The sequence below is a fragment of the Vanessa cardui genome, chromosome 7 (genome assembly GCF_905220365.1).
Source record: "Vanessa cardui chromosome 7, ilVanCard2.1, whole genome shotgun sequence".
Taxonomy (NCBI): Eukaryota; Metazoa; Arthropoda; class Insecta; order Lepidoptera; family Nymphalidae; genus Vanessa; species Vanessa cardui.
Genome location: NC_061129.1, coordinates 6,419,103 through 6,443,428, shown reverse-complemented (window position 1 = coordinate 6,443,428; position 24,326 = coordinate 6,419,103). Strand labels below are relative to the sequence as shown.

Here is a 24,326-nt window from a genome sequence, read left to right as displayed (position 1 = left end):
AAGTACGTTGCCTAGATGATTCCATCTTATATATATATTTATGTTAATAAATAATTGTTATTACTCGTATTCTATGCACTAACGTATCCTTAATGCAATTGAATTTTAACTCGGTATTTTTATTCCTAGCAAAGTACTATCAATATACAATATTTAGAAAATTTAAATTTTATGTAATTGAGGAATTTAAATAAATTTATTAATTTTTATTTACTGAATAATTCTAATATTTTGTAGTCTCTAAGCTCAGTTTATGTTATGTATTTGATTTATTTATGTTATGAAATAATTAAAACCTTTAGATAGAAAGTAGTTAAAATTAATTAATGATTTAATAAACATTTTATTTTATAAAGCACACTGCTCTTGGAATTATGATCCTAAAACATTCGAATTTCAAATATTAACTAGGACGTAATTTAATCTGTAGAAACAGTGCTAGTTATGTTAAGGTAGGTCAGTTAACAAAGTAATACATTACTATATCGAAACGACCTTTGATCCGAATTCGATTCGTGCCGATGACGGGTATCATATCGGTTTTAGTGTGCTAGAATCTCATATAACTACTAGTAGAGGTACTGGGTATCTTTCGAAAAGTAACCCTGCGTGAATATAAGTCTATGAAGCTGCTGCAATTCTAAGCAATAATTAAATATCCGAGGGCTAAATATGTGTTTAATATTCCTTAAACATTCGACGGCAAAGGAAAATGTTTTAAGAAAACGAATGTCTGTCGAAATGCAAGACGTGTATGTATTTGACAACCGGCAGTACATTAGGACAATACATATAATAATGAATAATTAAAATGTATGTACTTTATTCAAGAACATTTTTAAAGACACGTACCACCAAATATTCCAACTCTAACCAGTAATATTGTTGTTTTCCGGTTTGAGTGTGTAAGTTAGTGTAACTACAGCTACAGACTCAAGGGATACCTGGGCCCTTACTACCAAAGTTGGTAGCGCATTGGTGATGTAAAGAATGGTAAACGTTTCTGCGCCAACGCCTATGGGCAGTGGTGACCACATATCCTAAGGCGAATCCACTAATAATTGATGTTTGAGAAATGTTTATTATTCTAACAAGAACTCAGTATTATCTACTGAAAACAGTACAAATTTGCAATAAGTAAATACAATGAAGTCTAAGTCCTTTATGAATTTAACGATCACTTCTAGAATATCTAGTACTTGTCCCTCAATATTTTTTTGATTATAAGTTTCAAATGTGTTACTGTTTAAAAGTAAAATTGTATTTTTTATTATAAATTCTATAACCTTGTTCAGCAAGGGTTCCAACGATAATGTATTTATTTTAAGTAATATTTACATCAAGAGCTGATTTTTTATTTATTTTTTATAAAATAATTATAATTGTTGTTTTTTTTTATACTATTGTGAAATAATATGAATTTTAATTATAAAAATATAAAAATCATACGGTTTTGGTCGTGTATATTTTGACTTGTTGTATCATTGTCTTGATGTCACCTCGGTGCGTAATATTGTTTTGGCAACATTACAAATTCATTTGAACTACTGTATAAGTTAAGTTTGGTGGATGACGATACGTGTATATATGTGTCGTGTATGTATGTATGTTTATACGTGGTCAACTACAAGTTCCGAAACATCATGAAAGTATATATGAAACCGAATAATTGTTGGCATTAACATATGATCAGAATCAAAAATCAAAATCTAAATATTCTCTATTCAAGTAGGCTCTTTACAAGCCCTTTTGAATCGTCAATTTACAGAACTATATTAAGTAAAACTACGACCGGTTCCGAATGTAGATTAAGAAACTCAGTACTTACTCTTTTCTAAGGTTTGAGGTACAATATGTTATTTTAATATAATTATATTTATATAATATAAAGTCAACAAGTATTAGTATCACGCTTTATTGTCATCTATGTAATCTAGTGTACAAACGATTTGTATGTATAATTGGAGAAGTTAAAAATATCTGCGGAATTTTGTTATATAAATCTCGCCCCAAAAAGGTTTTATTGACTTTGTGGAGTCGGAAACTTGGCGTTATAAGCTTATTCTTACATCGCGTGTACTTACTTACAAACAACGATTATCATTTATGATTAATCTAGCAATATTTTAAATTGTCGAAAAATTATTGAAATCGCATTTTCTTATATAACGGGTCAATAATATTAATTATAAACGCAATAAATTATTCTAACCTAAGTAATTATGAATTATATACGAGTTCTGTTGGACAACAAAGACCTAGTTTACTATCTATCTAGATTATAAACTAGGTCCTTGTAATTTTACGGTGACATAATATACATAAATAAACATAAAATATTACTACACTCTCTGTTATAAGTAGCTTTATTGTATCAATGAAATTCCATTTTCATTAAACAACGTATCCGGAAATCGTTGTTATTAAACGTATGCTGATATATGTACCGTTATCATCAAAAGGAAATGGCTCACGAGTTATTGGGGAATTACTATTATCCATATAACAAAAGCATGAGTCTGATTTTGTCAGGTTTTTAAGCAATGACATATTATTTTTCAATTAAAATATATATGAATTTTAAATTAAGAACGACATCCAATTGAAAAGAAATAACTGAAATGATTAATGAAAATAACGAAAATTTGAAATGATTCCGTACTTCTTCCGTATTTTTCACTGAGGTCGCTAAGTTCATTTTAAATAGACGCTCAGGCGTCGCGGATGCCAAGGTTACTTTGTGTTTACGTACAGTAGATATATTTAGATGCAGTGAATCGATTTTATTATAAAACTAAAATAGTTCAAACGCAATGTCGTAACTGTTTAAAGGAACATCGAAACTATGCCAACTCATTTTGTTTATAATTTAAAGAGATGAAGAATTTAAATGAAATTATTGGTGGTCAAAATATTTTAATTTTTTTTTAGACGTTTGATGGAACGCGTAAACGAGTTGCTGCATACAGAAAACGTTTATGTGGAACGATTGAGACATGTCGTAGAAGATTACATTCCAGTGCTGATGAAGGAAGACATTCCACCGACGCTTAAAGGCATGAAAGCGGACATATTTGCCAATATCGAACGAATATGCCGCTTCCACGGCGAAGAGTTCCTACCGGCATTAAGAGACTGCGAAAACGATCTCAGAAAACTTGGCCAGTGTTTTCGGAGATTCGTAAGTATTTTTAAATGCGAACATAAATTTTGTTACGGTTTCTGAAACGGCGATTGTATATTTAAAACGAGAAATTCCAGTGAGCGAATAATCAATTAAAACAATCGTTAAAAATGGTGTCACGGTCCGGTGTGGTGCGTGATTCCATGCTTTGTTTGCTATCCATTATAAAAGATCCGTTTCTTTATCCGTATTTCTATATCGAAGATAGTTTTTAAAGTAAAGTAGTGGGTCTTTAACGGCTGGCCAGTTATGTTGTTAGCCATGCACGAATTTCCTAAGTTATATAAACTGATGTCTCATTAAAAAAATGTAAGAAAGTGCTGTGACTTTTTGGTGAACGACGCAAAACAGAAATGAAATAAAGTTCAATGATTTGAGAGCTGGAGGCATCCTTTTGTCTTAAATCGCATCGTTCCACTTACACGAAAACAACATTACAAGGCACAGTATTAGCTGGTAGAATGCCTGGTTAATAACTGTTTCCTATCTAGACATATTCATACATATTTAATATATGTATAAAGATTATTACATTGTATGTTTTATTTCGTAGGAACCAAGGTTCAATATGTACGTGATGTACTCTAGAAATAATAAGAGAGCAACTAGACTGGTGTTTGAAAATAAACAGTTCTTTCAAGTAAGTAGCTTTTACATTACATTTTACATTCGTATTAAGATTGTATTATAATATTCATAAGTCTTACGTGAGCATTAAATTCATTTTTTGATACAACGTTATAAAATATAATAAGAATATTTTCTCTAAGGTAAATGTGGTTGTATACATTTTATTTACGAGTATTACATTGAATGGTTTGAATATAAATTATCTCAAGAACCGAAGGTGAAAACGCAGGTCGATGACATTACCAATATCCCGTAAATATGCTTATATCACGACGAAGCGTGATCGCTATTATTTCCTCATTTCTGTATTTACGGTGTATGAAATAGCAATTTCTGTTTGAGCTGTTGGCTTACCGTTATATTTACTCGAGCCGCAAGCACGTATTAAAACCCATAAATATTATTTGACAATATTAAGAGTACTTTAATGAATAATTTACACCAGCAGAGTGAAAGTTAATACGTTGTCTCGCGCCATTTCCATTCTAACAAACTTCTCAGTCTACTTATTCGGATAAAATTCTGCTCCAATTATCCCACCCGATGGCGATCACATATCATTCGACCCGAATTTCCAGTAAAGTCAGTGAAAGGCATTCGATACTTAGGCAATGAATCAGTATGTCTAAATTTATTTATAGTACTAGCGAACCGCCCTGGCTTTGCACGGGTGCAAGACTGATTCTAAATTATAGTACGGAATTTGTTTATTTACAACATCACATTAGAAACTTCTAAAATTGTCAGCGTTTATTCACTGTATTGCCCATGTATTATACATAAGAGAAGAGAAAGATTTTTCTCTCGGATCAGTCCATCTATTAAAAAAAAACGCATCAAAATCCGTTGCTTAATTTTAAAGATATATAGCATACAGGCATCGGTAAGCAACTATACTATGTAATGACGAGTGAGATACAAACGTATGAATTGCAGACATAATTACGAAAATTATTAAGCCTTTTTTATCTGTGAGTGTTACGACATATTCGTGTGTGTGTTAACATAAATTCCAGAATATGTAGCACACAGAATCCTGATAACGCCGGCGGGAGTTATGTAACTAAATTTATGTTCATTGTCTTATTTGTTTTGCAGGAACGACAATTAGAATTAGGTGATAGGTTAGACCTTTCGAGCTATTTATTAGAGCCAGTGCAAAGGATACCCAGGTATAAATTATTTTTGGATGATCTCGTTAAGACTTATACGAATTACGAAAACGAGAGGTGCGAGTCGGACTCGAGAATTTCTAAGTTGAGTGTGGACAGTGATGAAACGGGGGGAAGTAATGGAGAGTCATCCGATGCTGACGAAACGCCTTTGGAAAGTTTAAAGCTAGCGAAAACTATGATTGAGTGCGTCTTAACAGCTGTTGATGGAATAATGGCGTTAGAAAACATAACCGATTGTCCGGTGAGTTAAACATCATTACCTATACCCGGTTTTAACAACTATAGCTATCATTTTAATTTGATTTTAAAGTTGTTCTATTTTTTTTAATAATTTAAGATAGTACTAGCATCGGATTGTCCTTTATTGCGACACTGAAATAAGAATAAATATAAATAAGTTAGACGAAGAAAACTTTAAAAATATTTACCAAAAACATAATTACAGTTTGGAATGGTAGCAAGAATGTTAGCAGTATTTTCCCGTTGAATTGTAATTCCGATGTTTTGGGTAAAATATTTGCAAGTCAACCTTTTTTCACTATACAACAGAATTAATCTTATATATATATATATCTTTTAAAAAGAAGGCTTATTATCAAAAATGTTTGAATTTATAATTTGGCATAATTATGTAATATTCCAACGGAAAATGTTACTAAGTGCTTATTTTTTAGCAATAAAAATATAATACATTCGGTATATTATTAAAAGGTCAACGTTCTTTTGCAGCCACATCTGAACCTTCTAAACCAGGGTCGCCTATTGCGTCAAAATGAGTTCTACGCTATGGACAACGCTCGCCGGCGCCGGCAGCTGATGAGGATATTCCTCTTTGATAAGTTGGTCCTCATTACTGCGGTTTATCGGAAGGTCAGTAATGTCTTGATATATTGGTCCTACATACATTGATACCGAACATACATTCAACACATTCTCGGATGTATTAAATTACATTAGGATCTATAAATTCAAATTTATTTACTAAGCAAACCTATGTGAATTAATTTTGAAAATAATTACTCTTTTTTGTCGGTTCTTCTCGAAAAAATATATTGAGAAACGGAGGTAGCTTAACACCGACTATAATCTTGTGAAATGGACCTAATTGATTAAATACTTCATTTTGATTTTGATTCACAATTAAGTCTTTACTTGTGGACTTTATGTTCGAATGAAATTTTATTACAATCATATTTTATTAATATTGTAGTTGTATGTATGTATACTACTATCTGTACTAATAAAGACGTTTGTCTTGACTGGTTTTATCAATGCGCAGCCAAAAGTCTAGAAAACGAAAATTTGGAACGTAGGTTTATTTTATAACGTAAAAATTTGCTAAGACTTCATTTTTGGAATTTTCACAGGTTCAATTTTAATGAGTTTGTAAAAAATTCAATTTAAATATTGAAATAATAATCTTAGAAAGCAAAAATAAAATAACAATTCGGTTGATTTTAAAATGTAATTCGATTTTCGATATAATGGAACTCGATTATTATAATAATTGTGTTTTAAACGTTTCAAATATCAAAATTTATAGGACGAAAGTTTTTAAACAATTTAGCGAGTTAAGAAAATTGTCGTAGGAAACGATAATATGATTTATGTTTGAGACATGATAATGTCTTTGACGTCTTTAGGAATCGGAAGACACGATTGACAATGTTCGAGATAAAGGGCTGTTATAGGCAGTAAATAGAAATCGTTCAAATCTTGTAATTAATTCATTAAAATTGTTTTGTTATTTTACTGATTACATTTGTAATACTGATATTTGATGTCTTAATAATACTGAATATTTTGTTGCTTGTATTTTAATTTATCAAAATTAAAATGGGTATCTTTTTTTATATTTTTTATATGGTATAGGTTGGCGAACGAGCATATGGACCACCTGATGGTAAGTGGTCACCATCACCCATAGACAATGAAGCTATAAGATATATTAACTATTCCTTACCTCGTCAATGTGCCACCAACCTTGGGAACTAAGATGTTATGGCCCTTGTGCCTGTAGTTACACTGGCTCACTCACCATCAAACCTGAACACAACAATACTGAGTACTGTTATTTGGCGGTAGAAAAACTGATGAGTGGGTGGTACCTACCCAGACAGGCTTGCACAAAGCCCTACCACCAAATAGAAAAGAATCTCAAAATAGTAATAAAATCGTGTACGTTATTTGTTGGATAAAATCTCACAAGGTTTGTGACCGTATTCCGTAGTCTATTTACGAACATAGTTTCATTTGTAACTTTGCTATTTAAATGATTGCAATGTAATTTTTTTTTATTTCGTAAAAATAATCCTCAACTATTTTAACTATAGATATAGTTAGGTACAATAAAACCTTCATGCAAATTAACTTAAAATCATGTTGCAAATTATTAAAAAAAATATTATATTTTATATAATTATCAGACAACAAAAATTACTGTGCGATGAATCATTTCATTATGAATCGACGCTTATCAAATTGCAATAAAAATTAGCATTCAATTGTGGTCACTTTTGTATCGCCCACAGTAGTCAGTATTACAGATAAGAGGATGAATAGACTAAATGCTACTCAATATTTATATTTACTTAATTAAATAATATTTACAATTCAAGATTTTATCTTATCGAATATTATATAAAACTTTCGTCTTAATATTACTTTATAATTATAAATAAAATAAAATATTTTTTACTAAATTCGCTTCAGTCGTATAGCCATGTAAGAGCAACAAAGAAATATACCTATTTTTGAATTTATAATGTTAGTTTGGATTTAATGGATAAGGTACTAACATATTAGTTAATACCTTATAGTTTTATAGCACATCAACTTCTATACTCTTAATATAAAATAATAATTAATCGCTATTAATATTGCTAACCATTTGTACACTCAGACAATACAACAGGCGGCTGTCGCTAATAACTTTTATAAAGTCAAATATCAATGTGGTTAAATTATAAAATATTAAAGAGTACACTTGAATTCGTTGCTGATAACAATGTAAATAATTTTCTTGTTATGTTTTAATATACGGTGTTTGAAATATCGCGATTAATCGTAAAAATGTACTTTTCTATGACTTCGATCTTTTTAAAATTTTACTTTTGTCATATCCCATTAATTAAAATAATAATAATATATCCCATTAAAATAAACGATTTCACGTTCAATGGTCTGTATTAGCTCGTTAATGTATCACATTCGCCTAAAGACTAGAAGGTGTTTTATGAGATAGAGCTCAATCAAGCAGGGGTATCGGCAAATAGAGAGGTGTCAAATACTATGGTCGCTGTACTCTTTAAAGAATATAATACAACGCGAATTACATGAGGTGACCTCTTGAATAAAATTATTACCAACACAAGATACCATCTGGGCCTTCGTAGTCTTGTAAGAAGGTATTATAACTGAGTCAGAGAATAATGAACTCTTATTCAAATCTCATCAAAATGCGTCCAGCAATTTTTGCATTCTTTAGTAAAAAAACACAAAACTTACATATTTATAAGTTAACCTATTCGCAATGTTACTTCTGCCGTGAAGAAAAGAATATATTATACGTTTTTTTACACATTTTATTTTAGGAAAATTGTGTAGAATTAATTTCATACATCCTGTTTAGAAAATATAGATTCTACGAGGTAATTTTAACTAGCAATATTACTGGACCATAAAGTTTATATTAATGTTTTCCTACGATAAGACATAAATTAAGTAATTAGGGAAGTAAAAAGTCTCTGCAGGATGTTATCGCAGAGATGATACCTTTAATAGCTCATAGATTTCCCAGATTTTAATTTAAACCTTCTGTATAAAGACACCTTATCTTCTGGGCTATCTCGACTCCACGTTGTATCGTACGTTTAATCAGCTTTAAAGATTATAGTTGAAAATAACATTAAAATTATTGTACTTTGTTAGCGAAAGCGTTGCTTTTTTATTGAGTTGTTTACAAAAGACTACCCGCTGAAGAAAATCCGGCGCTAATAAGATAATGCTTATAAACCTTTATACAAAATATGTATTTGCTTTTATGTACAATGTTATCGGGTTTAAAATTTACATTTATTCTTTAAAATTAATTACAATCAGTCATCGTTAATTTCAATATAATTACATGTTATTAAGAACCTTAACATATTATGTAATATATTAATAATTGATGACGTTAAAAATGAATTGCTATGCCTATTAATTTTCGTTCTAAATTTAATTTTACGATATGGAAAGAAATTTGCGTAAGAAATTTATAAGTGATATATATTTTTTATATTATAAAAGCGCTTCCATTTAACGTAGCGTATAATAAGACACTGGGCAGATATTACAAAAATAGTTTATTACGCGGACGCGCCTCACTGGCGTCGGAAGATGATTTCGTAGACGGAGAAATTACGTACGACTGGCTTTTCTAGGTTCCGTATGTTATCTCCATGTACTATGTAGGCTTGAAATAAGTTCTATGTAAATGTACATGTACATATTATATATAATTATGTCTCGATTTAATCGATATAATATTCAAATATATCATAAAAATAAATGCTATTTTATAACGTTGATCGTAGTAATAGTTGATTATATATTTATGTATTGCTACCATTTTCTTTTATGATATATAATGTCATATTTTTTACATGTATTCTTCTTTTATTTTATCTATAAATTTTCATTATAAAAATAAAATCTAATTTAATTTTCATTATGGCACAATATTTGTTGTATATGCAGGTCATGAGTTTGTTTCGTCATTAGGTAATCAAACTGTGCATTCATAGAAAAATTCAAATCGTGTTTATGTTTGGTAGATACGGTGACAAACGTACAGACAAATCAAGATTCATCCTGTAAGGATTACGTTTTTTAATAGATTTACGAAACCCTAAAAATGATAGGACGTAAAAAAATCAAAGTATTCATTAAATTAGATAAAGCCGTTACTTTTTAAAATAATAATAAAAAAAGATGTATATAGACCGGTATCACCTCCTCACTTAACTTTGATGTACTTTATATAGCTGTTACCGATTATTATATCGAAGTGTAAATTTACAATAGGTGCAAGGAATATGACATCTTAGATATCTTCCGTAGCCAGTAGCCCTCTTAATACCAGGAAGTCAATTTGTTTACTGAAATAATTAAAATAATATAAACATTTGCGAATGATTTGAAAAAAAATAATTAAAAATTCTTTTATTGATGTAATGCTATTAAAAATATAGAACTATGTTATCGTTGTGACAGTTTCATATCAATCAGGTTTGTAGTATAACAATAATCCAATATTTTTGTTTGTAAGTTAACTGTACATATTAAACCTACTATATACCTTCCCATTTATTTTTGTTCTCTGTGAAAAACAATTCTTTTTGCAAAATTATAACGGTTATATAAACTTTTTATAATCATATAAGTAATACAAATAAATGAAACAAACAACACATACACACACAAACATGATATAACATAACCATAAATGAAGCATGCGTACCTTCCATGATACTGTGCTACACACACAAGGTTACCTAACTAATAAGTCTAAGAATAAGTATAAAAACGAATAGTATTATCATCACATAATATGATTATAATTTATACTTAAAGGTAACTTTTATAAGTTTACTTGGTAGTAGGGCTTTGTGCAAACCCGCCTGGGTATGTAACATCCACTCACCACATATTCTACTGCCAAACAACATTGCTCAGTATTGCTGTGTTCTGTGTGAGTGACAGGCACAAGGGACAAAACATCTTAGCTCCCAAGGTTGGTGGCGCTGGTTGTGAGGAATGAATAATATTTCTTACAGCGCCATTGTCTATGAGCGGTGGTGACCACGTACCCGGGTATAGGTTAGGTTAGGTTAAAAAAAACTAAGTATTTGGTAGAAGTACGTGTTATATTTGTAAGTTGTAAAATAGCGATGTTTGTCCTTGCTAATACCGCGGAACGGCTAATTGACCACGCGCGGTTGATTTCAGACGTTCGACGACACCGGAAGCACGTAACTCATTCACTCTGCTATATTTAACATATCCACTCGATATAATTCTATGAATATTTATATTTTCAATATGATAATAGGAAATAAGTGCTTGAATGCATTCGATCCATGTTTATCGATTATAGAACATTATCTTTATTATCTAAGTGTCATAATTATAACGTGCGTATTGTATATTCCCCGGTAGGTACTTAATTTTGATTACCTACAAAGTAGGGATGTGAAAAACGGGCGAATATAGAACACAAATTATTCATTGGATAAATCTTTTAAAAAAAATACCTATGTGAAAAAACATATATTTTCAAACATAATATATAAATAATAACTTCATTGTTTTGCGAACAATCATTACTAGTCATAAAAATGATTAAAGAATACAATTTATAACAGCTCATCATGATTAAGAAACGCAAATATATTAACACACTTGATAACAATTTTTTTTCTGCGAACCATGAAAATATCGTTCCAAATGATATATGTACCGTTTTAAACCGACTTCAAAAAGGAGGAGGTTATCAATTCGTCTGTATTTTTTTTTTTTTTTTTTTTTTTTTTTTTTATGTTTGTTACCTCATAACTTTTCACTGGGTGGACCGATTTTGAAAATTTTTTTTTTGTTTGAAAGGTAGTGCTTCCCGTGGGGTCCCATTTTTTTTTTATTTTTTTCCGATGATGGTATCCGTATGAAAACGACGTAAGTCTTAAATTTGCATTATGTCTGTGCGCGATAAATAGGTGAATAACTCAAAATTGGTTGGCACAATTTTGATGAATCTTTTAAAAATATAAAGGACATACTTTAAGGGTAGTTTGTTGAAAGTTTGGTAAGGTTCTGAGTATAGGATTCATGACAAATTAAGGGAACGGGAGGGAACGGAACAATTCTGAGGAGCACGTTAGCAATACTCGGTCGAATCTTTTATTTATGGGTTACTTGGATATTTAAATCACCTTCCGGAACGTGGTTATGTTCATGTAATTGTCAAAATCGAATATTATAATTAACTAGCGACCCGCCCCGACTTCTCACGGGTGCAAAACTGATACTAAATATACTAAAGAATTTGTTTATTTACGACATCACATTGCAAACTTCTAAAATTGTCAGTGTTTCTTTACTATATTGTTCATTTATTATATACACAAACCTTCCCCTTGAATCACACTATCTATTAAAATAAACCGCATCAAAATCCGTTGCGTAGTTTTAAACGTCCTCCGTGGTCGAGTGGTGTGTACACCGGTTTTCATGGGTACGCCACTCTGAGGTCCCGGGTTCGATTCCCGGCCGAGTCAATGTAGATTACCATTAGTTTTCTATGTTGTCTTGGGTCTGGGTGATTGTGGTACCGTCGTTACTTCTGATTTCCATAACACAAGTGCTTCAGCTACTTACATTGGGATCAGAGTAATGTATGTGATGTTGTCTCAAAGATATAGGGACAGAGAAAGCGACTTTGTTTTATACTATGTATTGACGGAACTCCTAAACGGCTTACAGTTAGGGTGCGATTTGGGACAGAATTTCTTACTGTCTTTAATCAAATTTTGTGTATATGATGTGATGTCATATGATGTACGACATAGCATACGAATAGCTCTTTTGCAAAGTTTTTTTACTGAGGTCGATTACAGCTCATTCGAGGGTGGTACCTTGTAGTTTATGTCGCATGACGTATTAAAGCCGCATTTTCGAAAATCTATTTTTGCTTTATTCGAAAGTTTCTTTTGAAATTGTCCCCGAAGTAGTTTCTGATTCATATAAACGGCACGCTTAATCTATCCATATTAAGAATAAAATGTTAGTCTACATCAACTTCACTTAAAATCAAAAAATAAATAAAATTTTAATAAAAAGAAAAACCGACTTCAAACAAAACATTATTTTAAAACAAATAAAAATGCCCTAAAAAGTAATAAAAATAATTGCATATTTAACATATTTTTGAGAGTCCTCTTAGGTAAAATGAACTGAAAAATATTAGACTACTTAAAAGTCGATTTACGATTATATAATGTAGTTATAATTATTGCTATATTTGGAGTCGGTGTCAGCCAACCTATATATACTATATCTATCAAAAAACAATACGAGAATACTTTAAGAAATATGTTTCTTACAAATTACCTTTTATACGATATTATACTGGGTCAATCAAGAGGCTCGTGGTCAAGAAAGAAGCGATTTCTTTCTTTTGATTGTTGAAGCGGGTACCCGTGGCTGTCACCGGCTCCAAATATAACAATAACTATAACTACGTTATATAATCGTAAATCGACTTTTAAGTAGTCTAATATTTTTCAGTTCATTTTACCTAAGAGGACTCTCAAAAATATGTTAAATATGCAATTATTTTTATTACTTTTTAGGGCATTTTTATTTGTTTTAAAATAATGTTTTGTTTGAAGTCGGTTTTTCTTTTTATTAAAATTTTATTTATATAATCTAAGCTACTATATAAAGCTGACGCATTTTTTCATATGTTTGATCGCTGTAATCTCTGAATATATATATAAAAAAATATAGATTTCGTTATGTTTATTAGACTAACATAGCATAAAAATGTATATGATAGTGTGTTCTATTATGTAATTTCTTATATTTGTAATTCCAGCAATTGACAGTGGAGTTCTTTATATATAAAGATCACATCCCTGTCGACGATCTCGGCATAACCGCGAAGGAGCACGATCAATACAAATTCAGCATCTGGTACAAAAAAAGGAATCTGAAGTCATATAAATTGGAAACGAGGGATTCTTCGATCAGGAACGTGTGGGTTGAAGAAATAACATCTCTGCTGTGGGAGCAGGCGATGCAAAAGAAAGGTAAATAGCAAAATAGAATAATTATACAGCAATAAATGAATCATTTATACACTATTAAGAAATATGCTCAACAGGCGCCCTTATCGCTAACACAGCGATCTCTTCTAGGCAACCTTAAGGTAGAGGAAAGACAGATATATAAAGGGGTAGGGCTGGCTAAATGTAAATGCTTCAAACAAAAACATAACAACACCCAATACCAGTGAATATGCAGCTATACCGAACGCAATACAAAAATAATCATAAAGATTGGACTATAAACAAACTATAATATGACTATAGACGATACCTTAATATAATTCAGATTACATATTGGTTTATAAGTTGCTTTAAAGTTATTGGAAATAGTTATATCTATAAATAATACTTTACGTGATTGACCGGCTTTAAATTTTTAAAGATGGGTGATGAAATATGACCCATTTATATGACACGGTGCAATTCTTAAGCAGTTTTGTGGCTTATTTTCCACTGACACAGGCAGGTTTCCTCACGATGATTTTCTTCATCACTAAGCACAGGATGAATTATTATAAAGACAAATTAAGCACATGGAAAGTATGTGTTGCTCGCCTGGGTTACAACCCGCAAGCATTAAGATTAACGTGTCTCCAAGGCATTCTCGGCTCTTTAAATTATATGTTGTGTATATTTTTCTTCATCTATAATCGCCTTTGTATACATGTACTTTACTTTCCAATCCGTACTTCAATGTATATCAAGCAGGATATTTCGTTTAGTTGAATGAATTAAGTCGCATTCCAATCAATTAAAGTGTGTAGTATAAATGCACATACAGAATACATTGATACATTTTTATATTTCACCCGAACCCGTTTTCTACGGCTAATTATAATTCTGATATTAAAAAAAAGAGTATTTCTATAAAGTTAATAATTCAAACCTGGGTACATCGTTTCCTCGTCATTTTGTTACTTAGTTCACCACTGATTTAATGCGAATTGGTGGATTTGATTTTGATTGAAGATTAATTATAATTTTTTTTTTAATTTTATTTTTAATTTTTAAATATAAATTGTGCTCATTAAAATACTATAGTGCATCTGAACCTGCTTTTTTCGGTTAAGCACTAACTGTATGTATATCCACTGGACTGCCTCGACTCGGTTCTACTAATAACTTAATATATAATATACTAATTGTATAAAATAACGTTAATTAATATACAGTTGTGTTTAACCACGTCGATCGTATTTATCCGAATAGATCATACAATGCATCGCTTATATTATTTTAGTGCAGGGAATCAGGGATGAATAGCACGTTGTGCGGCGAATGTCATGTGTCAGTTGGAATTATGTCACTTCTGAAATCACAGTTCACGTTTGTCTGGATCGCATTTCCAGTTTGAATTCGCAAACCGCAACGCATGATTCATTTGTTCAGTAATTATAACCAATTAAAGTTCATTTCACGGACCACCGAAGTTGCCGCAGGTTCGATATGCTCGTAAACAAACAACGAAACGTTACATGTGTCGAATATTATATAATGCTTCGTTCGAATTACGAATTAATCGCAGAGTAAACATAATGTACGCTTACACGCTTTCGTAAGTATATAAATGAACGAATGTTGTTTTAAGTTGGTTTGCTCGTAAAGCAACTTATTAAGTCCATCTGGCACTCAGTCTCGATAGCAGTAGCTCTCGCATAGTAAATACGAGAAACTTTTTAATTGACCGTCATCTGCTCCCGACGTTTATACGTGACGGAAGAAATGCAAGGCTCTTTATCATGACTGACGCACGCGGGGTCAATGACTGCTTTTTTATTGGGTCTCGTTGACTTGCATGTGCATTGCGTCTGCTGTGGGAACGTCAGGAAGTTAGTTTTTTTACTCCCATCAATCACTCTCGCTCTCGTTTTTTATTCAACGCAGTTGCGAATTAAATAAAGCTATGTTTCGATGCATACAAATATTGACAAATATGATTTTATAATTACTACATTTGTTTTTAACTTAGGTATATATTATGTAGTAATATCCCAAATGTTAAAGATCGTGCTGATTTAAAAAAAGAAAGCATTTATCGTTACGTGTTAGTAAGTTCATGTCACACAATAGCACTTTTCAAACAGATTCTATCGATAAGCGTAAACTGGTACGAGCATTTTGCATTTCTTTGTTACTGCATACGATTCTAAGCGACAATTGCCATTTCCTAGTATACAATAGCCTTTTGTCTAAAGTAAAACATGTAGGTAGTGATATACTGTTTGCATGATTCACGTATTGTGGTTGATATTACCGATTCATTACAAAAGCCGTCAGTGTGTTGTTATTATCTTAAATATAAATTAAACATCGTAATTATGTATCGGCTGTTATCACATGAAATCACGGTAATGAATATGTAAATAACAGTTTGTTTCATAATAATAGCTTTTGTTTTTGATGAGATTAATATAGACACATATATATTTATTTGTATAATGAAAGCAAATACGTGAATGGTCCATCTTCGTTCTAGATATTAGCACGTTAATAATAGTGAGATCATAATTGCGCCGCCCACGTTTCTAAGACGTTTTGCTCTTGATTACACTGGCTAACTCACTGGTGAAAACGGAATAATACTCTGCATTGTTCTTAACTTCTCTTGACTTGATAGGTCTACACAATGTCTGTATGATCATTATTTTTATAACACAAAGTATAAAACAAAGTTGCTTCCCGTCGGTACACTTTGATCTTTGAAACTGGGTAACGGATTTTAATGCGGTTTTCAGCAATAAACAGAGTAATTCAAGAGGAAGTTTTATATGAATAGCACATACGTTTCTACCAGGATAAATGAATTTTTCATATGTTTTCTTCGATATAGATGTTGAATATATATATACCCTTGTTAGTTGTATTTATTAAACTGCTTCACTTGCACAAATTTATGAGATTAGTAATATATTTAAACGAACACTCGTATTCTTTTTTCAAATATCACTTCAACGAAAGATGGAAATAGAAGAACAGAAAGATATAAATAATTGTCTAACCAAACTCTCGCATTGAATAAACATCGAAATATATTAAGGATAAGTTTTCGGTTTCAATATAAATAAGTATTCAAAATAATTCCAACTCTGGTACAGTGAAAGCATTGCAGGATAAAGTTTCATTCGTTTCAGTTAGCTCTGGTGACTGAATTATCCAATACAAGTATATTTTAACTTAGTCCCGGTTTAGTGGTCGGCCTTTGGCTAGCTCTATTGTAATTCCGTTTAATAACAATCGAATTTCCATCCGTCTTTACCGCCATAGCTGAGTCGATTGTTTGAAATTTTGCAGGTTTAGTTTTGTTAGCCGTATTATTATATAAATTTGTAAGCGGTTAGTTTCTACTTTGTCGATAATTTCATTGTGATTCATAAAATTTTATCACTAGTCACTAGATATTTTAAAACAAAGTCCCCCGGCCCCGTATGTCTGTCTGTATGTTCGCGATAAAATCCAACACTACGTTTTCACTTATAGACAGAGGGAAGGGTTAAGTATATAATTTATTAAGGTTTTTGAGTAAATTAGTTGAAATAGAAAGACAATTGTTAATCATGTCGGAAAAAAGTAACAAAAAAATATCAACCCGTGCGAAGCCGGTACGGGCTGTTAGTTCATATGGAAAATGTTTAATTATTATAAATCTTATATATATCGCAGCTGGCTCTCGATCCTCGATTGACCTATTTCTTTAACTTCCCTCCTCTTCTAAGGTCGACCATCAACTGATGCCTTGACACGTATGTAGACTGAATGGATTGCTCGACCTTTAGGTCCCTTCGGTTCACTAGGCTACATTTGTAATAACACTTAAACAGAACTTACTTCTTCTCTTTGCGAAATTTCCCCGACCGAAGACCATTTTCTCTGGGGTATTTATTTACAAGTTGACCTTTGAGCCTTTTTTAAAGCCGAATAAACCCAGTGGTTGTAATACATGGATCTTAATAGAAGATTGCTAGTACAATCCAATTCCTAAGGTCGATAGCGTATTGGAGATGTAAGGAATGATTAATTGTATAATTCTTACCTGTATACCAATTAAGTGCTTATAGTGTGAAAATTACACATTACGCAAGCTGCAAATGAAACTTACTAGTTCTCCCAACCCGCATTTAAGTAGCGTGGTGGAATTAGCTCCAAGCCTTCTCTTCAAACAGTTTATCCTTAATTCAGCTTTGGCATATAGGACTTACACTACTACTTACTGTAGTAACTACAATGCTCTCATCTTTCTATACTTACTATAGAAAGTTGAGAACATTGTATATATTTTTTTGAAATATGTTTTTATTTTTATTTGTTTTACTTGGAGTTTATACAATTATTTTTGAAATAAATCTTTACAAACATTTCTTTAAATCGGAAACATTGTTTTTATCAATCGTTATCCCAGATATTTCTTTTCCTATTTCTGTTCAATGACATTATTTTAAAAATAAAATAAATATCTTTATAGATTGCAGTCTTCAGTATCATATCGGCTTATCTTTTGCTTTTATCAGTTACATCCTACTCAGGTGCGGCCCCTCGATAATTTCAAATTCTGTAATTGTTTGATGTCCAACATCGTTAACAATTAAAACAATGGATTATTAAAATTATCTAAGCCCTGACATGAATTGATTGTATCGTCTATTAACACAAAAACACTAATTCTTAGAAATGAAATAACTGGGGACGTTTATTATTTCTCGATTCCATTTTATATGATTCTGATATAGTATGTATACTAAACGTATGACATGCAAATATACATTTGAAGTTAAATGGTTTGTAGATTGCTTGATGATCTATTTTATATACTTACTAAAAATTAATGTTTTTATACTAAAATTAATTCTTGTTTGCTTCTTGCCAATATTTTGATTTTAAAGAACAGTTTTGTACATATATCTATGATACGTAGAGTAATAGTTTTGATACAGTTTTGAAAACATTTACAAATTTTCATACAATGGTTACGACTATTCTTTCAAATTAATTTATGTTACAAAATATACCTAATTGATATTTTTTTATCTTTTTTCAGAATTACTTATGCAACAACGTAAAAAGAGAACATCGATGGCTTCCATGGACAGCCAAGATTCAACGGAAACGGACAGAAATGACGACAAATGTAAGTAACATATATGTATGTAGTTATATCTTTGAAATCTACTCACGCCTGCACATATCTTATCGCCAAGCTAACACTTTGAATGATCTCATTAAGTTAAATAATGTACAAATCTTTCCTCCAGGTATATTAGATGGTTTCGTTTACGTGAAGTTGCATCCATGAGTTGCTTTTTAGGTCAGTACTTTTAGGCACGCTTCCAAATTTGGTATATTTTTGGGTGTATCAGTGTAATCACTACATTTTTTTTGCTCCGTGGGTGTCTATGGTTTCTTATTTGTTCTGTAATATTCTATCTTTAGTTATCTATATTTTTTATAATGTCTTTGGTATGATGGTAAGAAATACGAGAAGTATTTCACAAATATAGGAAATGACATTTATATATTGAATTAATTGTTTGAACAATATATATTTATTTACAATTTAATAACACTCATATATCTTTCCATAAAATTTCGTTATAATTAATAAATGAATAAATATATACATAATATAACCACACTACAAAACCAGAGATTAATGGTAATGGGATATTATGGGAACAAGGTGTAAATAAAGAATTAAACAGTTTTCATGGTTACGTAGAGCAGAAAAATATTTAAATATCGGTGTAGTTGGTTCAATTGAATTTAATAAATATTCAAAATAATACCAATCTCTATTTAAAAAAAGTTAAATAGTACAAAAATGTTCTCTTTAAAAGTTAATGAGTTTGAATTGCATTATTAAATATTGTCAATTGTGTTCTGAGTATCTTTTACAGTCACTTCTATATCGATGAGAAAATATTTTTGACTGGCAACGCTATTTAATTATTTTGAGTAAGTCGTTATTAAGGTTAGTTTCATTTCTACAATCGTATTACATAAGTTTATGTAGCAGAAGAAAATTTATGTGACCAATTTTGAAATAAAACTACCTAATCTACTGAGTCAAGTTAAGTAGAGTTACTCGAAAAACAAGTACACTTTCAAGAAGTGTTGTCAGTCTAAAGTTCTTTCGTGGGAAAGGCTGTATCATTTCTATAATATTTATTATTATTTATCATTATCGTATTTTAATGTTGGTTCAATTCTTAATGTAATCTGATACTTCTTTCAAACGTTTTGATGTTACATTTTCTGCTATTGCTGTTTGTTTTGAACATTTGTTTGACTTAACGAATATTATTTACGAGAAAAGTTTTATGTCCTTTCCAGATAATTCTCTTCGTGGCGTACCTGGCGAGGTCCGTCGTTCGGGAGAAAAGATATTTAGGCGGACGACGTGGTATTGTGAATGAGGTCATAAAACCACTATTTTCGGGACTAAGCAATACTTAAACGAAATCAAAGACAATATTATTTATTGAGGAAATGTTACAAAGTAAATTAGATACTTAATGCTTTAATGAAACTGTTAGTTGTGTAAATAAATGAATTAAATCGATTTTAATCTGATATAATCGAGTCTTTAACTAATTATAAAGCCGTTTCACTTTTATTAAACCATGCGGCTTAGTTACTACCAAATATATTAAGATAAAGATGTTTCTCTCACTTGTAGACGCTAAAGTAAGGATGTTAGATGTTATAATTTTCCTAAGAATACTTGTTTATTAGTTGCGTCGTAAGAGGAGCTGGCAGTTAATGCGATACGCGAGCAGAATGGCCTTTTAACATCGACGTGAACATAATTCCAAAGAATATAAATCATAATTAAAAAAAATATTAGAAAATTTAATTATCTTAAAAAGTTTTAAATCAGAACTTCGATTGAAACATATCTAGAATATCGTAATATAAACGATATTTTGAGGAATGTGATAAAGTATAAAATAGGTATTCCATTATGTTACTAATGTAATTTCAGTCATTATTTTACGGATTATATTGTTATTATATTATTGTTGAAGTTTTGTAAATAATTATTAATAATTGTAAACTTACTTATTATATACTGTCAATGATAAACAAACATTCTATTCTTAATAATCTAAATGTACCTTAACATTTTATAAAATAAATTGTCTGTAAAATATTATATACATTTTCTTTTATTAATACATAATATTTAAAGGTGAGGATGAGGATGATGATATTTAAAATTGTTTCCCAATAACTCGTTATAGTATTTGAAAAAAAATCTGTAAAAATCTGTTAAACTCGGTCGTGTAAAAAAATTTCTCCCGAATCCAATAAGAGGAGTTGTTCTTGGATAGCAAGCGATGACGCCCGAGTGCTTTTGCCATTTGTATTTTAGGCTCAGCTGCTGAAATCTCACGTTTCACCTGTCGAAAGCATTTGAATATAGTTCTACTCTTTTATAGAACATTTTCCTAACCTTATCTAGTTTTTTATTCGCACACGTACGTCCTCTCCGATCTAGCTTCGATTCTCACATTGAAAAATTGTGTATTTTTTAATAAAATATACATCAAAGTTTAAATTGATGCCTGTTTAGAGCTCATTTGTTGCAAAAGAAATAAAACGAAGTAACGAAACACGTTTGTTAAAATCCGCAATGCGAAAAATTATAGCTGAGGGAGCGAAGTGGAGCGGAATATTCTACCTGAAGGCTAAATTTTATTGCCTCGCGTTGTTTTCGAACAATTGCATTAATAGTGTATCAAAGGAGCGCGTCGGTCTCTTTACGGTTATGGAGTGGAACGCAGGGATACAATTAAAATTTTAATAATATAAACCCGAAATGGTACATTGGAATTTGGAAACGAGAATGTATGTACGATTTTATATCGTGGAAATTAATAATTCGAACGTTTACTGTTTACTTGTAAAGGTGTTTTAACAACAAGGTTCGTTCATACGTATTTATTTATATTATATATTCATATTAAAAATAAAAATAATGTATAAATGAATATTATACAACAACAACAATAGCCTGTAAATTCCCACTGCTGGGCTAGAGGCCTCGTCTCCCTTTGAGGAGAATGTTTAGAACATACATATACACGCTGTTCCAATGCGTCTTGGTAGAATACACATGTGGCAGAATTTCTATGAAATTTGTCACATGCAGGTTTCCTGACGATGTTTTCCTTCACCGCTGAGCACGAGATGAATTATAAAGACAAATAAAGCACATGAATCAGCGGTGCTTGCCTGGGTTTGAACCCGCAATCATCGGTTAAGATGCACGCGTTCTAACCACTAGGCCATCTCGACTCATGAATATTATATTTTGTGTTAATACGAAAATATTATAGAGTAATAATGTATATGAAAATTAATAATAATTACTTTATGAATCATATCTGTCAATTGAAATTTCGTTTCTCTGGGTAAAAAATGAACTAGTTCTAGTATCGCCAATGGTGGCAATAAGTAGAGGTGTTATATTTTTAGTCTTTGGACTATCATATCTAGGTGCAACTATTATATAGAGATAAATCCTTTGATTGTGCCAAGTCTGTTATCTATGGTGAGCGCCGATCCTTTTTTTAATATAATTAACTCGATAACTAATACATCACTTAACTATTAGAATAAAACAGTGCGTAAGCTCTAGGACATGATTAACATTGTCTGAAAGAGTAGGCTAATTAGACACAGGAACATCTCATTTATAAGATTTTTTTCTGTATTATTGTATGTGAGTCCTGGTGTAAAATTATTGTATATGTGTGTGTAAAATAATAAAAATGTATTCACAATAATTAAGAAATTGAAAATTTTATTGTTCGAACAATACTGAGAAGGGATGGCCATTCCATATTATAATGCCATCCGTTTCGCCTGAGTAAATAAGATTGTCTTATTAGGCTTTCGTCATTCTTATATAGAAGTAAATCTTCATGATAAATTAATTTATGTTTTCTATTCAGCAGTTTGTAGAGAACGCAAAATGACGTCTCGGCGGATAGGAAGCTTTACGGCGCCATTTCTCTGAGCCCGACTTGTTTCGACAGGAGTTCTTTGGCGGCGTCTTTAACACTCCCTCGAGGGTTCATTTATATATTCGCAACACGGAGGCGGCAATAAAACTGCGTTATCCCGGTCATTATTTAGTCATCGCCGGTCGCTCCGCCTCAGCAGTGGAAATAAAATGCAACTCATTGACTCTTACACTTACTCTGCAGTTTCCTGCAACTTTGTACTTGTTATTTAACGACGGAAAATAAAATTGTGTGTGCGAACTCAATGACTACACCGACCAGATTAAATGCTCTCGTATCGCAAGGCCATCGCGATTATCTTGAGATATATTTTTGTAAAATATCCATAAACATGCAGGCAATGATAATGTAGAATCGAAAAAAGTCTCTTCATTAAGAGGAGTTGATAACTATGATATCTGATGTAATTATGTATTTTTTAAACAGATAGACAAAGTTTTTTTAATAATCTTGTTTGTGAGAAAAGTGGTTAGTCTTCGAGTTTTTAAATGTCGTGAAACGTTAGTAAGTGTCTCGGTCAGACCCGGTTACGAGCTAGCCATTTTATGAGGCGGCCCCGGGCGCCGCTGCTAAATCTCCTTATTTATCCGGGAAAACATAAACCGTAGTCTCAGCAAAAATTAATTGGCTTCTACGCTCTTTCTTGTCGCACATTACGTTTCGTGGTTTATTGTTTTGGACTTACCTATCCATTTGGTGTTGTGATAAAGGTGTATAAAAGGTGACATAACACGGGTTAATTAGTCCTTTTACGACATTTGCTAGCTTTTATTTACTCGTGGATGATAAATGGGGCAAGAGCTTAGGTCGGTTAATATGGATTGGTCATTAGTGGTTACTTAAATTTATACACATAGAGAAGGTGTTCTTAGACTTACTACACGTTTAACGTTGTGAATATTAAATTAAATAAGATATATAGAAAGAACTACATAGTATTTTTTTAAGAGGGCGCCTATAAAATGTTTATGGTCGCACAAATTCACTGAAACTTCGGAGTTGGAGGTTTCACATATTATTTAAACTACACTCAGCGGTGTGTTTTGTAACAGTCTGTTTCCTTCTTATTTTTATGAGCGGGCCAAATTTGGCGTGATGTTCAAACGACGGATCATAACCGTCGGACACAGCAAATGTTTGCAATCCTATCCGTAAACCTGGCATTGTTTCGTTCTTGAAATGTATTCTTCCATTATATACTCTATTCGAAATAAATAAAGTTTGTTTTTGAGAAATTCCACGTAATGCACTCAAAGAGACACCTTACTCACGCGTAGCGATTTTATTCTCGGTGCCGTAAAAAGAGTTCGCTTTTATACGGAACTTAAAGAAAGTACACTTCATTATGGTTCATTTGGCTTTTGAAATGAGATAAATAGCGAATTTTCTAACTAAAAACATTTTAAACTAGCTATAGTATACGAAATCGCGGATTAACAGCATTAAA

At 31.4% G+C, this 24,326-nt stretch overlaps 1 protein-coding gene across 2 annotated transcripts in view; it reads left to right on the top strand.

The window, feature by feature from the left end:
* The window catches only part of LOC124530861 (FYVE, RhoGEF and PH domain-containing protein 4-like), a 31,619-nt gene extending 10,612 nt beyond the window's left edge, over positions 1-21,007 (top strand). Inside the window, exons 2-9 of one of the 2 annotated variants that reach the window (XM_047105208.1) lie at positions 2,932-3,181; positions 3,738-3,824; positions 4,913-5,230; positions 5,719-5,859; positions 13,625-13,838; positions 18,889-18,978; positions 19,103-19,155; positions 20,181-21,007. In XM_047105208.1, coding sequence (XP_046961164.1) covers positions 2,932-3,181; positions 3,738-3,824; positions 4,913-5,230; positions 5,719-5,859; positions 13,625-13,838; positions 18,889-18,978; positions 19,103-19,143 — 1,141 coding nt within the window. In that variant the 3' untranslated portion in view covers positions 19,144-19,155; positions 20,181-21,007. The remainder of the gene's footprint in view (positions 1-2,931; positions 3,182-3,737; positions 3,825-4,912; positions 5,231-5,718; positions 5,860-13,624; positions 13,839-18,888; positions 18,979-19,102; positions 19,156-20,180) is intronic. The other variant, XM_047105207.1, reaches the window with a different exon arrangement.
* Positions 21,008-24,326: the final 3,319 nt, after the last annotated feature.